Genomic DNA, 13,960 nt, shown 5'->3' with positions numbered 1-13,960 from the left:
GACTGTAACTGTGTTTTGAAAAGAAACAGAAGAGGACAGGTTTGACCTTAAGGTGATAAGAAGTCATGTTTTTGAGCAGTGGGGTTTGGGATACCTATTGAACAAAGCCATTGTGTAGGCCCAGATGGGTCTTCAAGAACAAAATAGCATCTTAAAAAGAATTGATATGGTTTATTCTCAAAAGACACCGTTTTTAAACAAACCCTTCCTGTATTTTTTTACTTCCTTACCACATTTTCTCTGCCAAAAAAGATTCACATTCACAGCAAGATAGGCATTTCTCATATTTATGCAGAATCACAGAGATTCTGTACACAAGTAGAAAAATTTTGCTGCTATTGTCCAGCTATGCACATATAAATACATATCAATTCATATATTAGCCTTTAGTTTACATGATTGGTAAACTTGCAAACCCACACACCAAATGACACAAGAAAAATAAAACACCAATACATTTTCACCTAAAACACAAGATGAAATTGCCTGCATGAAAAGAATTATACACAATACAACACATATTAACTTATGTATATGCATTTATACATACATACACACACACACACACACACACACAATGTTTAACACATTGGAAGTCTTCAATCATGGAATACTTTTACATGAACACTAATGTCACAAATGTTCTGTCAAATGGTTGGTGTGAACAGTCCAAATGTTGCATTGCCGATGAACACCAGTCAAATTAACCTGAAATGTCTAATTTTTTGTTTTTGTCCAAGAGGTAGCATATCCAAGGGCATTGTATATGACAGGCAGCCGTCAGGAAAATATAATTTTCCTTGAAGAGGTCCTGTACAGTTGTGTAAACAGATGACTAATCTTGTTCTGAGGGCCCTTGGGAAGACCCCTTGAGTTCAACCTCCACAGGGCCCATGCTGCCTAGATCCACAACCCCGGACTAAGGTCAAATCTCAGTCAGAGTCAGCAGAAACTGCCCCCCCACCTCCTCCATGTGGATCTGGAAGGCATCCTCATTGGTGTAATGCTTGATTATGTTGTCGTCCATGTGAACCAAGATCCTAATTAGGAGATAGAAGGGGTCCAATCAGGGAAACGTCTAAGATTTCCATTATAATGGAGGCTCAGGAATGTTCTCTACTGTAAGAGTACAAAAGCCTTACCCTTTTTTGCACCTCTTGTATACCTTTCCCATTTTCTCAAGAGGCAGCTCATATTTTTCTGTTACCTGAAGGGACAAGGACAACAATGGGGATAGTCTGGTTAGAGTTATAGGTGTATTACAACTGCAGGGACCAGTCAATACAACACATTCCACCCTGTATCACTATTGATGGCTGTGTGCATTGTGACAAATTACCACGTCCTGTCAGAAACAAACAGGAAACGACTCCTTTTCCTGTGACACAAGGTGGCACAGGATGCTTGGCTGAACTGCCTGTCATTTTAAAAAGGCCCAAGGCAAAGTGAAGAAGACAAGCATTCAAATGAACTCACTGCCTCTAGTAGTCCTGCTAGAGTGGGCGTCCGCAGCATCAGAGCATCAAACACCTCCTCTGCTTCCTTCCGGACGTAAAGAAGGACTGCAGAGACAGAGAGAGAGAACGAAATAGAGTTACAGGGGTGTGGGTGGAAGAGAAAAGAGGAAATGAGACGTGAGATAGTTGTTATTCAGGACAGTTACACTAGAGTGGTCATATTTGTATGGGTCTGACAGAAGAATACAGAGAAGTCCCTGGTTGAATGTGAGGTGAGATATGCTCCAATTGTCCTAAGAACGGCTTGAAGTGACACATTCACAGGTGCCCATGGTTAGACAACTCCCACCTCTCACCCATAGGAGAGAAATTCAGCTAACTTGCATTCTACAAAATGGAGTCCAAATCAGTGTGTTTACGTGCTCGTTGCTCCTGGTGTCTAGGGAGTTAGCCAAGAGCCTGTCCAACAATAGACTGAGCCTGAGAGAGAGTGGCAACAGAAAACAGCAAACAAGCTTGAATCACTCTGAGAAAACCCCCCCCGTACATATGAGTGAAAAGCAGTCCCGAGACACAGCTAGGCTAGGAGAATGATCACGTTTCCTTCGAAACCCCAGCCAGTGTGGCTGTGTATTGTGTATCAAAGTGGGCAGTGCTTTGCAAACACGTGGCCTCTGTTTACATGCACCCAGTCAGCTGGTGTTGGTGGGCGCATGCCAGAGCAGCAGCCACAGCTGCAGTCACAGCACCGCCAGTCAGAAGCCTCAGTCTACGTCTCTCTCTAAACACAGCAACAGGCTGTCAAACCCTCAGTTACTAACACAGCAAAGAGCAGGTTCAGATTATTTTCTGCCCCACCCCTAACTCATTCTCTTACTTTCTTTGCACTTTACCTTTTTCTGGATCATCTCTCCGGGTTCTTTTGTTCTGCAAATAGTCAAAGTCTTCTACCGTGTTGTAAAGCAGTCTCTTCTGGCCCAGGCTAAAACAACACAAACACAAACATACATGTCCTCGAGTGTTAACAGCTGTTTTCGAGTAAGTTGTCCGCATTGTCCTGTCTTTATCAGTTTGATTTGCTCTTGATTTTGTCCTGTGAAATTAAAAAAGGGAGAGATGCACACACCTCTCTTCAGTGTCTTCTGATAGGCCTGTCTGTGAGGTGACAGTAAAAAGATCAAGAGGAGGAGAGAGAGAGGAAGATCCTGATGAGGGACACGTCAATGAAAAGGATGATTTTAATCACGATTACTGAACACTCTAAAACGGTATCATCAGCAGGGCCCCATAACTGGGTTTCGTGAGTTCATTTGTGTTTGTGTGTATGTGTGAGTATATGTACACAAGCAGATAAACAAAAACCAAAGCCACGCGGGGCATCAGCCGCAGCGTCAGAGGCTTACGTGGCGCTGGCTGCTGGCGTACTGGACGTCCGGGATGAAGAGGACAGGCTCCGTCTCCATGTCGCTCACAGGTTTGAACATGGTGAAGTCCTGCGGGGGCTTCCCGTGCAGCGCGCCATGCAGTGCTGTGGGGGGAGAGAGGTAGGCCAGGTATCATTTGTGTGCAGTCCGGAACGGCTGCCTGTATGGAGGTTTAGTACAGTGTGTTTCGACTGCAGGGATTAGTATTTCGCATCAAGGCAGGCGTCTTCAGATGATGTTTACAGCTGGCACTCAGTGAACAGTATGTAACAGACGGAGTTCGTATTTCCTACACAAGGTTTTTACTTCTATATAGGGAGTTATTATGTGACAGCTGCTTTTCGTTCCATTTCAAGTTTTTCATTTGAACTTAATGAACATGGAACAAATTATATATAATTAAATGTTATATTTAGGAATAAAACATGCTAGTGATTTTGGCATTTAAACCAATTGATTTCTGACTGAATCAGGTTCCTTACATGCTAAAGTTGGGTCAAGGGCCTTGGTTTTCCTGCGACTCTGCTTCCGGTCCTCATCCCTGATCTTGCGTTCGGCACCTTTGTCGCAGAACACCTTGATCTGGCTGTAGGCCCGGTGTACCGGCTTGTCTCTGTTGCTACCGCAGAGGTAGGTGTCAATCTGGAGGTTAAGGGGCAGGCCCCGCACCCCTTTCTGAGGGGAGAAGTCTGTACTCAGACAGTTCACCGACACAAAGATCTGAGGGCCAGGCAAAAAAGAAATATTTAACCGTTTTGTATGTAACATGGGCATGTTTTGAGGAAGGACACTATATAACATGAATCATGTTTATAGAAACTTAAGGACATGTGGTTAGACGTTTCAGGTACGATGCACTTCAGACAGCGTTCCTAACTCATTCCTCTGCATTACGTGTTTTTCATTGTGTTAGTCGCCCCCTCATGGGCAATTCATGCTACTGCTTCCTTTGTTTGAGAAAACACTGTAATGTGGAACAAAGCACACAACAGGGTAGTCCTATCTCACCCGTCCTTCTCCCTTAGTGTCCCATGTGAAGGAAATGGCATTGAAGGCAATCTCTTCAATGTTGGAAATTGTGTGGAAGCTTTCTTTGTAGTCCGCTGGTTAAAGCACAGTGCACATAAATGATTATTTACATTCTGCTGGAGAGAAGAGCCATAAGTAAACAAGTCAATGTCTGTGTTAATGTAAATGTATTTTCCCAGTGTATGCATGCATGTGTGTGTGTCCTTACCAATATCAATGCAGCGCTGCTTGGCAGTATGCTGTCTGCTGTGCCAGTACCGCCAGTGTTTGAGCTGGTCTTCCGTGAACTTCTCATCTCCAAACAGCAGCATCACAACACTCTGAAAACCCATAAAGCAAACGCTGTGACAACCATTGCTAAATAACCACATTTATTGTTTTAAGTACGGTTTTTCTGTTAGTAAATTACATTTTCAAATATGAATTTCATATATCATACCCTTGCTCTGGTACTTTGTTGGGGAGGCACCTTTCCACCACCTAGATCCCTGAGAGTGATGGGATAAAACTGTCCCTTGTTTAGGTAGCTCATCTGAGTGGAACCGTGCTTCGGGCGAAGCGACTGGGGGGCCTCCAGCATGTACTCAAAGTGTTGACTGAGAGAGCAAGGGAGGGAGGGGGGAGAAGGAGAGAGCAGGAGGGAGAGAGAAAGAGGCAGAATGTCTAAGAAGCCGCATCATGATGCTACTGGTTGTGTTGACAGGGCTGTACAGTTGGAGCTTCTGTATGTTTGCTTGTGTTACCTGGAGGCTGTGCTGTAGGGAGAGTAGTGCTCGGGAGGGATGGGCGCCATCCTTAGCTGCAGCTCCTCAGGCTGAGGAAACACCTGGAAAGACAATTGATGGCGATTGCATAAGTGACAGTGCATTCAGTATATGTGCTAAGTCCAGTATGAAGATTAAATAACATATACACTTCAATGTATAGGGCTACCCGTTTTTATCCGAATTTATAACACTGCATGTGACTGGGGGCCTTTTGAAAGGGGGTTGTTGTGCTGTCTTAGAGTGACCGGAGGAGAGCCCTACCTCATTCCTACTGTCCTTGTAGGAGTCGGCGTAGGTGGAGTCAGGGTCCTGGTTCCTGGAGCTATACTGGTGTTGGTTGAGGTGGCGGCTGTAGGTCATGATGTTGGAGTGGGACCCCTGGGTCTCGTGGAGACTGAGAGAGGGGTAGGACTGCAGGGTGCTCTCAGGGCTGCCCGAGTAGGAGGGGATGGAGCCCATGGTGTCGGTTTCCGGGAACTGAGTCTTCTTCCTGCGGCTGCCAGAGATGCCCTGCACCACCGTGCTCAGAGGGACGTTCCTCAGCGTGGTCATGGCCAGAGGGGTCTCCTGGACGGGCAGGGAGAAGTTGCTGGAAAAGGAGAACATGTTTGGGTTATAAACGTTTGACTTGTCAGAATAACAATAATTAATTTGGCTCTTGTACAATGCAGTGACGGTACCAAAACAGATACTATTACAGACACATTTGATTATTCAATGCCACAGTTATAGCTTTTTATGGCATGTGAAAGAAAAGGTTTACATTTTGTCTGATTCAGAATCTCCTAAGAGTACTTCTACTTTGGGATGTCCAGCAGTCCTCTTTTCCTTAGGCACCTGTTGCAAAATAAAAAGCAATACATTGTAATTATCCAGTTTCTAAAATGTCTGTATCCCTTACTGCTAAAACAACCATTGTATCACAGAGCATTTGTCATTCAGCCGTTAGTATCCAGCATTGAGATTGAGATGGAATGACGTGGGGTACTGGACCCTCCGTAAGAGAGAGCGGAGGGTCGAGGTACCTTGTAGTAATCATAGAGGAGACCCAGAGCATTGGCGCTGTCCTCATCCCCATTCACACTCATCATGGCCTTGGAGGCAACTGTCAAAGGGTTCTCCAGGAAGGCTCTCCAGGCATTGTCTTCCTCGATGAATCCCTGGGGTTGGCCATCATATGACGGGTCACTTTGCACCACCAAGCCACCCCTCTTTCTGCACAGACAATGAGGCCAGGGATAGGCACTGGTGAGCCAACATTTATGCAAGAGTAGAACCCAAAAAACTGAGCTGAATGTGTATCTTCTATATAACGAGGTCGGTTGGTGTGTAACTGCAACAATAATTTGCGTTCATGTGTTGGAACGAAAGAGCAGAGGAAAGAGGAAACATGTAAGGTAAAGAGCACTGAAAACCAAATCCTGCTCATCCAGTGAGACAGGTCTGACACGTGCTAGGGCTCGGCTAACAACCTGCCTCATGACTGTCTCCTCACTGTGAAACTCTATTATTCTGACGACACTTTGTTGGTAATTTTTTTAAACATTTCTTTTGGTTTTAAAACTTGACCGTTCAATGCATACCAGAAAGAATAATAACAGACAAAAGTAGTATTAAATTATTAAAATTGTAAACGCTGCTTTAAAAATAGACTTTGTCCAGGCTTGACAAAGAGACACATTCAAAACAGTCAAAGAAAAACTGGATAAAAAAACGTCAAAACAGAAGTACAGTATAACTTCCCAAGTGACCAACAGGTAGTTCATATTCAAACAACAGTTACAACTGGACTATTGTATTACTCACTTGGCAGACTCCTGTGTCATTTTGATCCGTCGGACTGGACTTTCGAGTTGGAACGGTAAATCCGATCCGTCCACTATGAAAACTGACAAGATCCTAGTGGCACGACTTATGTCAGTAGTGTCAGACAGAACAAGTTAGTCACCTTTTTTCACCCTAGTTTTAGCCGGGATCCGGTATGATTATTTCTGTGACGTAGGCCTACAGTCTGGGGCGGGGTTTGCAGGTAGATTTCTCAAAACAGTTCAGTTCCGCACCACATCATGCATGGGGAAAGCCACCTGAATCCAAATCAATACACTTGCGGGCAGATATTCATCTTTGAAATAAATGTACCTGCGAAACTCTCAAACCGAAGGGACAAGTGCTGCCCATGAAGTTTCATGATATGTCACACCTTTGGAGTCACTTGTGTTCAAAAGTCTCAAGTATTTCATGCAAATGAGGAACTAAATAGTTAGTGAAACAATAGCCATCTCACTGTCACAAATGTCCAAACCTTAGTCGTCCCCCCCCCCCCCCCCCCCCCTCTGCCCAGAAGCAAGTTTATGTGACCACAAATAACAAGCTGAAAGTTTTTAGTAGACAAAGTATGGGAAATTTTCAAATTATTTTTTATTCAAAGACCAATTTTACAAAAGGACAAAATATATACAACAGCAAATCACACACACACAAAACCTGTCTACCAATACATCTGAACTCCACAGTAATTAGGTAAATGAGTCTCTTCCTTCAGTCACCAGAACGTGTTTTTCTAGTTTGTTTCCATGGTGTTTACCTAGTGTTTTTCTGGGCGTTGCTCCTACTTTAGTTTGGGATTTTTTCGGAGGAAACGTCTCTCTACCTTCAGGACTTCCTCGTACACACAGCTTGGTTGGACATTCAGGATGAAGGAGAATAGCTGCAGCAACCAAACAAACATTTTGGGCAGAGTGTCTTCCACTTCATCATAGTGACTCCTGCAGCCCCTGGGGTGGAACGGAGAAACGTTATTGTAATAATCTTATACTTTTCTCATCCCTTGTTTGGTAAGTCTTTCCACAATATCTATGATATGTGTCTGTGTCTGCACAGCATCTGGCCCATTACTACTATTTTAGTTTTACTTTAATTGGTGACAAATGGACCATACCATCACCAGAAACTGGAAGAATCCATGTGAAGCAAGTAAGGAGGGAGTGGTCACTGCATCTCAAAGACAACCATAACAAAGAGAGTGAGACTGACCATGCAAGAGTGAAAATACAATACAAACCCCACATTAAACGAATTATTGTAGAAATGACCACATCATAAGGTCTACCATGACCGGTTGAATCCACACTCAACTAACAGAAAGAAGCAGAAACTGCCTGAGCTGAATTACATGATATGTACTGGCAGTGCAACTATGTAAGCAGTAAACAAAAAAAACAAAAAGCAGTAGAGATATATAAGAACAGAACAGGTTCTCCTTGCTTAACCCCTGGAAGTACTACGTGGCCAGGGAGGGAGGGAGGCCTTACCTGTCCTGGCAGACCCTCAAGGAGGGGTGCCAGTACGTCGGGTTGGAAGGCTGGAGTTCTCCATCTCGCAACACTACCAGGCTGCCCAGGTTCTGCTGGTGCAAGCTGGGCCCGTCCACAGCCCCGTGCTCCTCGTCCTCCTCCCCCCAGCAGAAGCAGAAGCTGGAGGGAGAGGAGGGTGGGGGGCTGGGAGACGAGCCAGACAGCTTCTGGAAGGTCATCTGCAGCTGCTCCGCAACACCTGGACACACACATGGAGAACGTGTGGTGAGATGTTTTATGGGAAATTGAGACTACTGTTAGAAAATGAACGAAGGAATAGAGAGGGAGACTGACACAGGGACAGAGTGTAGTGCGGTCATTCCGGCTCATTTCACAGCCTGTTAACAATGTAAATAGTGGTGTCTGAGGTCACATGAAGGGTTGTTAAAGGGATTTGGAGCGACACCTACGTCTTCTCTTGAGAACAACAGTCTTGTACTTTTTCGACGTGTAAAGAACTTTCTGGGACTTCCAATGCTTTCTAAAGAGAAACCATAACAGAAAAAAACATCAGTTTGAGTTTAAAAATAGTGTTGCTAGGTGTAGTATATCAAATAAAGGTTGATGTCGATTTCTCTTTCTGCTACCTAGCAATGTTCTCCTCTTGTCTCTGTCTAGCTCTGGTCAGGGCAGACTCCACCATCTTGTACCATTTCCTTACATTGAAGCAGTTCTCCCCTGTTGGACAAGTGAAAAGGGAGAAACCGTTGGATTAACACTTGATAGAATTGTGCACACCTGAGACTTGCATTTCAAAAAAAAACTTTTAATTACATTTTTGACTTTGAGAAGAAACATGACTTAAACTGATAATTCTTCAAATTTTTGTCTGAGAATGCAAGGGAGGACAGGGTTATAAACCATACATCTGTAGGATGGGGCAGTCAGAGCTGGGGAATGCAGTCAAACAGTGCATGCAACATTCCACCAAACATTTAAAAACGTCACACCCCTTGGATGTCGGTTAAGAAAATATATGACATTTGGCACGTTTTGTCAATAATCTAGATCCAAACTCATTCAGTGCTTTTTCAAATGTGCACCGATGAGTCTTGTTAAGGTTTGCAATGACGTGACCACATCCAGCAGAGCTTTATCATCTTGAAGTGTCCCTTTAAACGTACCCCTCTGTGCATCACTAATCTAGGAACAAAATAAGACCAAATATTTACCTGGAGTTTCTTTATTCATGTCACTGGCAGTGTTTGCCAGATCCCTAGAGATTAAGATGCAGGTAATTGAAAAGGGTCAGTGAAACATTTACATTTTACATTTATGCATTTAGCATACGCTTTTATCCGAAGCGACTTCCAAGAGAGAGCTTTACAAAAGAGCATAGGTCACTGATCATAACAACGAGATAGCCCCAAACATTGCGAGCAGCAAAAACATGAAACATACATGGTGGAAAACCAAATAAGTGCCAAAGGGAAGAACCATAAGAGCATGCAGTTAAACAAGTTACAATTGAACAACACGAAACAGTTACATTACATACAGGAAAACTTTCCCATTAGTAGATACACATATCTGATTACCATTCTCTTCTGTCGTCCAATTTGAAGAGTAGTTTCATGGTGACGAGGATCAGGGCCGCGGCCTGGACGTCGTAGAGAGGGAGAACACACCTGGACTTCATGGGTTTGAAGCTGTGAAGGGCCTCGTCCTCCATACCAGCCTGTTCTATCACCCGGCACACAAAGTCCTGTACTTCATCTGAGGACCAAAAGAACAGACATGTAGATGACAGTGACGAACGCGTCCGCGTGCACCTCGGAATGATTCGGATGTGTTGAGAATGGAATGCCTGGAAGTGGAAGCAATTGACCGTGCAGAACAAATACTAAATCTCACTTCAATGCAATGCCACAATTATTCAGCATCACAGCAGTGGTAAGCCTAACCACAGGATGAACAGAATGTGTTTTGTGGAAAGACGTACCTGGCAGGTTGACTTCAGTGAGGTAGCGGATGGTGAGGAGGGAGGGGTGCAACAGGCAGTCCTGGGTGATGGGGGGGAACGGGGGCAGGTCCAGGAACACAGCCAGGCTGCAGGCCTCCTTATGCAAGGCCCTGTGAGAGGGGATGGACTTCAGAACACAAAGACTCCCGTCAGCCATCCCCAAGAACAAAGGTGTTATGGTGTGTTGTTGTTGTTGTTTACATTTAACTCTTTTACACATGTAACAACTAGTACCAGTTGTTACAAATGTACGGCTATGTAACAACCCAGTGTTACGCATGGGATACTGTACATGGGCTGAGAGACATGTAAAACGTACAGGAGACTGAGCAGGTGAACGGGCGTGTAGCAACATGTTGTAGTTTCGGTTGGCCCTGAGCCAAACACCTGTTTCGGTAAGGACATGGGTTCAAATGACTGTGCTCGGATCAAAAATGCGCTGTATCTTCACGGCCGCTGAGTTTGAGGTTGGGATATGGCGACGGGAGCTCACCTCCACTCTGAAGATGAGCGCGTCTCGGCCGTAGAGCCTCATCTCCTCTGGGAAGCCCTCGTGGGCGTTCACATAGGGGATGCACCCCTCGCTCACCAACCTGCACAACACAGACACGCAGGAATGTGGGAAAGAAGTTCACTCATAAACTCGTGTAATGGTATAAATGTTATTAAATCTGACCACCTACTAATCGTGCTGTGAAGTATGGTGAACTGGTGATTTCTAGACACGATTCTGGTGATGTTATGATTATGAAGTTAAGTATAGGGATTATGATTATGATGATGCTGTTAAGTAGGATGATTATGATGGTGTTTAGTATGATGACGTGGGATTCCCAGTAAGGGTTTTGTGGTTCTGACCTGAGCAGGTCTGCCAGTGTGAAAGCCTCCCGGGCCCAAAGCAGTGCCAGGTAGCACAGCGCCAGGGTCTTGGGCATGCTCATCATCCTCGGACTCTTGCGCTGGTGTGGGGTGAGATAGAACGACGCGTCCACGGAGCCTGAGGTCACCGAGAGCCCATCGCTCAAGTTCTCTGAGAGATTCAAATCACAGGACATACAGACACAAAGCGCCCACAGGTCAAATGGATGATGGACAAACACACACACACAGATGGACAAACAGTACCTGCTGCAGAGCCTGCTCCGCTGCTCCAACCCAGCTCCTCTGTCTCACTGACAGACCAGACGGAGGATTCTGGAGCGCTGTCTGACTCGGAGTCCTGGGTGCGCTGGTAGGAGGAGAGAACAGGGGATTTCAAGACTAGTCTAGATCCTAGATGTCCTTGTGCCGGGTAGCTGAGATGTGGCTAGTAAATACAGACCATTCCTTGACACTGACCACTGAAATACTGTAGAACTGTGCACTTCAGATCCTTGACCTTCTCCTGTACTTTCTATATGCACTGTCTGTAAGTTGCTTTGGATAAAAGTGTCTAATAAATGAATAAAATGTAAAAAGTAATGTCACTGTGTAAATATCACTTCTACCCTTACTTGCCAGGTTTGATTTTGTTGCTAACTCACACATGCAACGGGCCAACTCTCATCAACACTGCTTCAGACAGCAATGCCACCAAATAGCAAGCTCTTTCATTCAGCAACTGACAGACAGTAAACTGCTGAGGAGTGATTTTTACCAATTCAACAGGCTTACACCATATCAGATATGACCACTAAAGGGCAAAATAACCATTGGCACTCTATACTTTTGCTATTTCTTATCGCTATATTAGATTTTTTTCTCTCTGATATATTTTTACTATTTGCTGCTGTTTTCCCCACTAACTGGTCTCACTGCTTGTTATGTCATTCTTGCTGCATCTGCTAACTTTGACTGTTTCTACTGCCATTACTGCATTTTAATAATTCTTTAAATGAGCATTTATTTTCTTTTAATGCCACTTTGTAGCTGTTGCTTGCCATGTCACAATAATGTAATGGTCCAGAATGAACTTGTGTAATACTGTGCACATACATCTCTGACTTTGGCTTGACCCTTACTTACCACTTTAAATTTGGAAGTACTGACAGGGTCGTTGGTGTAGGCTTGTCTGCTTTTCTGAAGGTACATCCTCCAAAACTTACATAGAACATCGTCCTACAAAACAGAACATGCATGACAGATGTTTAGCCAACCCTACACATGTACAGTGTTTTCTATTGTTGGATCATACTGGAAGATGCGGTGTGAGTTAAAGTTAGCTGGCTGTCCTAACCCTGGCAGGCGTGTGCATACCTTAAAGTAGGAACAGACTCCCAAGTCCAGGAGGGCTTCAGCCTGGTGTTTGAGGATGAACTGAAAACCCTCACAAACCATCCATTCCCACCCATGTTCTGAAACAGACATACCATAGATTGTTGCTTGTGACTGACTAAACAGAAACACTTGATTTGTTGAAGAATAAAGTTCATACAACACACCTAGTTTTTTGGTTTTAGAGGACTTTGATATAGAGGATATCCTACTGCAACCCATCATTAAAGTGCTTGTATCCACCACTTCTCTCGTCCTCTGTGTAAATGGAATATGAATGGTTATAGCAAATCTTTATTAATCTAACCATCCTTGACCACTGTACTGTAGAACCAAGCTTAGCTTACCTCAATCACATTGTGGCAAGATTTGCAATAGAACCTGCCCTCGTCGGATATGCCCCAGTCCACTGCGGCACACATGCTACAGGGCTCTCTGTATCCTCCCTGTGGAGAAGTAACTAGCATAAGAGGCATGATACAGACATGCACACAGTGACTGACTGGTTATCTAATTGTAAGCCATACTTGCGTAAATTTCTAGCATAGTTGGTATTTATATCGATATAATACATAGTCTAACGGTTTGCGAAATTATCTCACCGTTTCTTCTTCGTCCATTTCCGCAAGTGACAGTTAAATAAGATGTAGCTAACTAGCTCACTCACATGCTGAAATTAAACTTCCTGTGTGTTACACGTAAATAAATCCGATAAGACTTTCAGAATTTTTCCCGAAGTTGCAACGGCAAGATCTAACAATAGGGGGCGAAATTGACTAAATTATCCGTTGGTCTCTTCTTCTACCGTGTGATAACTAAAATTAAAAATCGCATTTTCAGGGATAATTTCTCTTGACCCTTCTTTACTAAAGAAGAGTTGTAAATACAGCACATCCCTTTTGCTTTACTTGACGGTGGGCCATTTTGTCGGTAGGATTTGACTCGGGTCAACGTAGCCTATGTTGGTGTGTTTGCGGATGATAGTGCGGGGGTGGTGACAGCATGAAAAAGCACCATGGAAACTACAACATGGGAGAAGGAGATGGCGTGGGTAGATTCAAAGAAAGTAAAGCATTTTTATGCTATACATTTGTCAAAGGTTTTAGGCTTAGTCCTATTTGATATATTGTACTTCTGCTGTCATTATGTTCGACCCTGTTTATTTTCGCGGAACACTGTTAGGCAACCATGACTCAGGGACACATCCTAGCAATGGGAGGCTACGATATTGTGCCTGTACAGCAGTGCATTAGACAGATAGCCTATACTTTGTGCTCTATATAACACTCCCATTTTAAAAGCTAAAAGCCACTGCCTTTTCCAGTGAAGCTGCTTAAAAAGAGACACATTGTCCTCCAAAGGTCCAGTTTTTATGCCTTGCTGCCTCCAAGGCTGCCTTTGAATTCTTTATGCAAAGTAAAGCCCCGTTGTCTATGGAAATCAGTAACAGTCAGTAACTGCCTGTTTCCCTGCCTACACACCACAAACACGGCACAGTCTGATATGCACAGTCGCTGCTCTCGCTGTGGACCAGCAGATTTTGTATTCTCTTTGTGTTTCACAGATGGTAAAGGAGGAGGAGGAGATGGGCGTAGGTTGTCAGGTGATGTGTGGGCTTGGTGGTACAATCTGTTGAAAAATACACAGAAAAAAGGGGCACAGGGTCTGCCAGTGTTAGATGCCTCTATCATTAATATTTCAGTCCTTTTTCTTC

At 44.2% G+C, this 13,960-nt stretch overlaps 2 protein-coding genes across 2 annotated transcripts; both read right to left on the bottom strand.

Moving 5' to 3' along the window:
• Positions 1 to 151: 151 nt before the first annotated feature.
• On the bottom strand, positions 152 to 6,615 carry LOC136948029 (grainyhead-like protein 1 homolog). Its single transcript, XM_067242288.1, has 15 exons — positions 6,484 to 6,615; positions 5,703 to 5,892; positions 5,441 to 5,514; positions 4,939 to 5,266; positions 4,654 to 4,736; positions 4,350 to 4,506; positions 4,119 to 4,230; positions 3,890 to 3,984; positions 3,364 to 3,601; positions 2,861 to 2,985; positions 2,584 to 2,612; positions 2,351 to 2,439; positions 1,477 to 1,562; positions 1,143 to 1,207; positions 152 to 1,040 (listed from the first exon to the last, which is right to left on the bottom strand). Exons 1-15 carry the CDS (start codon positions 6,501 to 6,503, stop codon positions 926 to 928), a joined length of 1,806 nt encoding a protein of 601 aa, XP_067098389.1. The 5' UTR covers positions 6,504 to 6,615; the 3' UTR covers positions 152 to 925.
• Positions 6,616 to 7,072: 457 nt separating this feature from the next.
• taf1b (TATA box binding protein (Tbp)-associated factor, RNA polymerase I, B) lies at positions 7,073 to 12,907 on the bottom strand. The gene is made up of 15 exons (XM_067241783.1): positions 12,849 to 12,907; positions 12,594 to 12,692; positions 12,414 to 12,504; positions 12,229 to 12,326; positions 11,998 to 12,090; positions 11,119 to 11,221; positions 10,852 to 11,023; positions 10,487 to 10,586; positions 9,973 to 10,120; positions 9,569 to 9,746; positions 9,203 to 9,246; positions 8,618 to 8,708; positions 8,441 to 8,511; positions 7,989 to 8,229; positions 7,073 to 7,451 (listed from the first exon to the last, which is right to left on the bottom strand). Exons 1-15 carry the CDS (start codon positions 12,864 to 12,866, stop codon positions 7,286 to 7,288), a joined length of 1,713 nt encoding a protein of 570 aa, XP_067097884.1. The 5' UTR covers positions 12,867 to 12,907; the 3' UTR covers positions 7,073 to 7,285.
• Between the last annotated feature and the right edge of the window lie 1,053 nt (positions 12,908 to 13,960).

This window comes from Osmerus mordax, chromosome 8 (assembly GCF_038355195.1).
Source record: "Osmerus mordax isolate fOsmMor3 chromosome 8, fOsmMor3.pri, whole genome shotgun sequence".
Lineage (NCBI taxonomy): Eukaryota > Metazoa > Chordata > Actinopteri > Osmeriformes > Osmeridae > Osmerus > Osmerus mordax.
Note: the sequence above shows the minus strand (reverse complement) of the source record. Positions and strands in the feature narration are given on the sequence as shown.

What these genes read in the sequence shown, in the direction of transcription:
- LOC136948029 (XM_067242288.1), bottom strand. Translation starts at nt 6,503, where the DNA reads ATGACACAGGAGTCTGCCAA. An exon ending in ATGACACAGGAGTCTGCCAA is followed by an intron (nt 5,893 to 6,483) that starts GTGAGTAATACA and finishes TTGTCTGTGCAG; the next exon opens with AAAGAGGGGTGGCTTGGTGG. An exon ending in GAGAGATGATCCAGAAAAAG is followed by an intron (nt 1,563 to 2,350) that starts GTAAAGTGCAAA and finishes CTGTCTCTGCAG; the next exon opens with TCCTTCTTTACGTCCGGAAG.
- taf1b (XM_067241783.1), bottom strand. An exon ending in CTTGCCACAATGTGATTGAG is followed by an intron (nt 12,505 to 12,593) that starts GTAAGCTAAGCT and finishes CCATTTACACAG; the next exon opens with AGGACGAGAGAAGTGGTGGA. An exon ending in TTGAGGGTCTGCCAGGACAG is followed by an intron (nt 7,452 to 7,988) that starts GTAAGGCCTCCC and finishes GTTCCACCCCAG; the next exon opens with GGGCTGCAGGAGTCACTATG.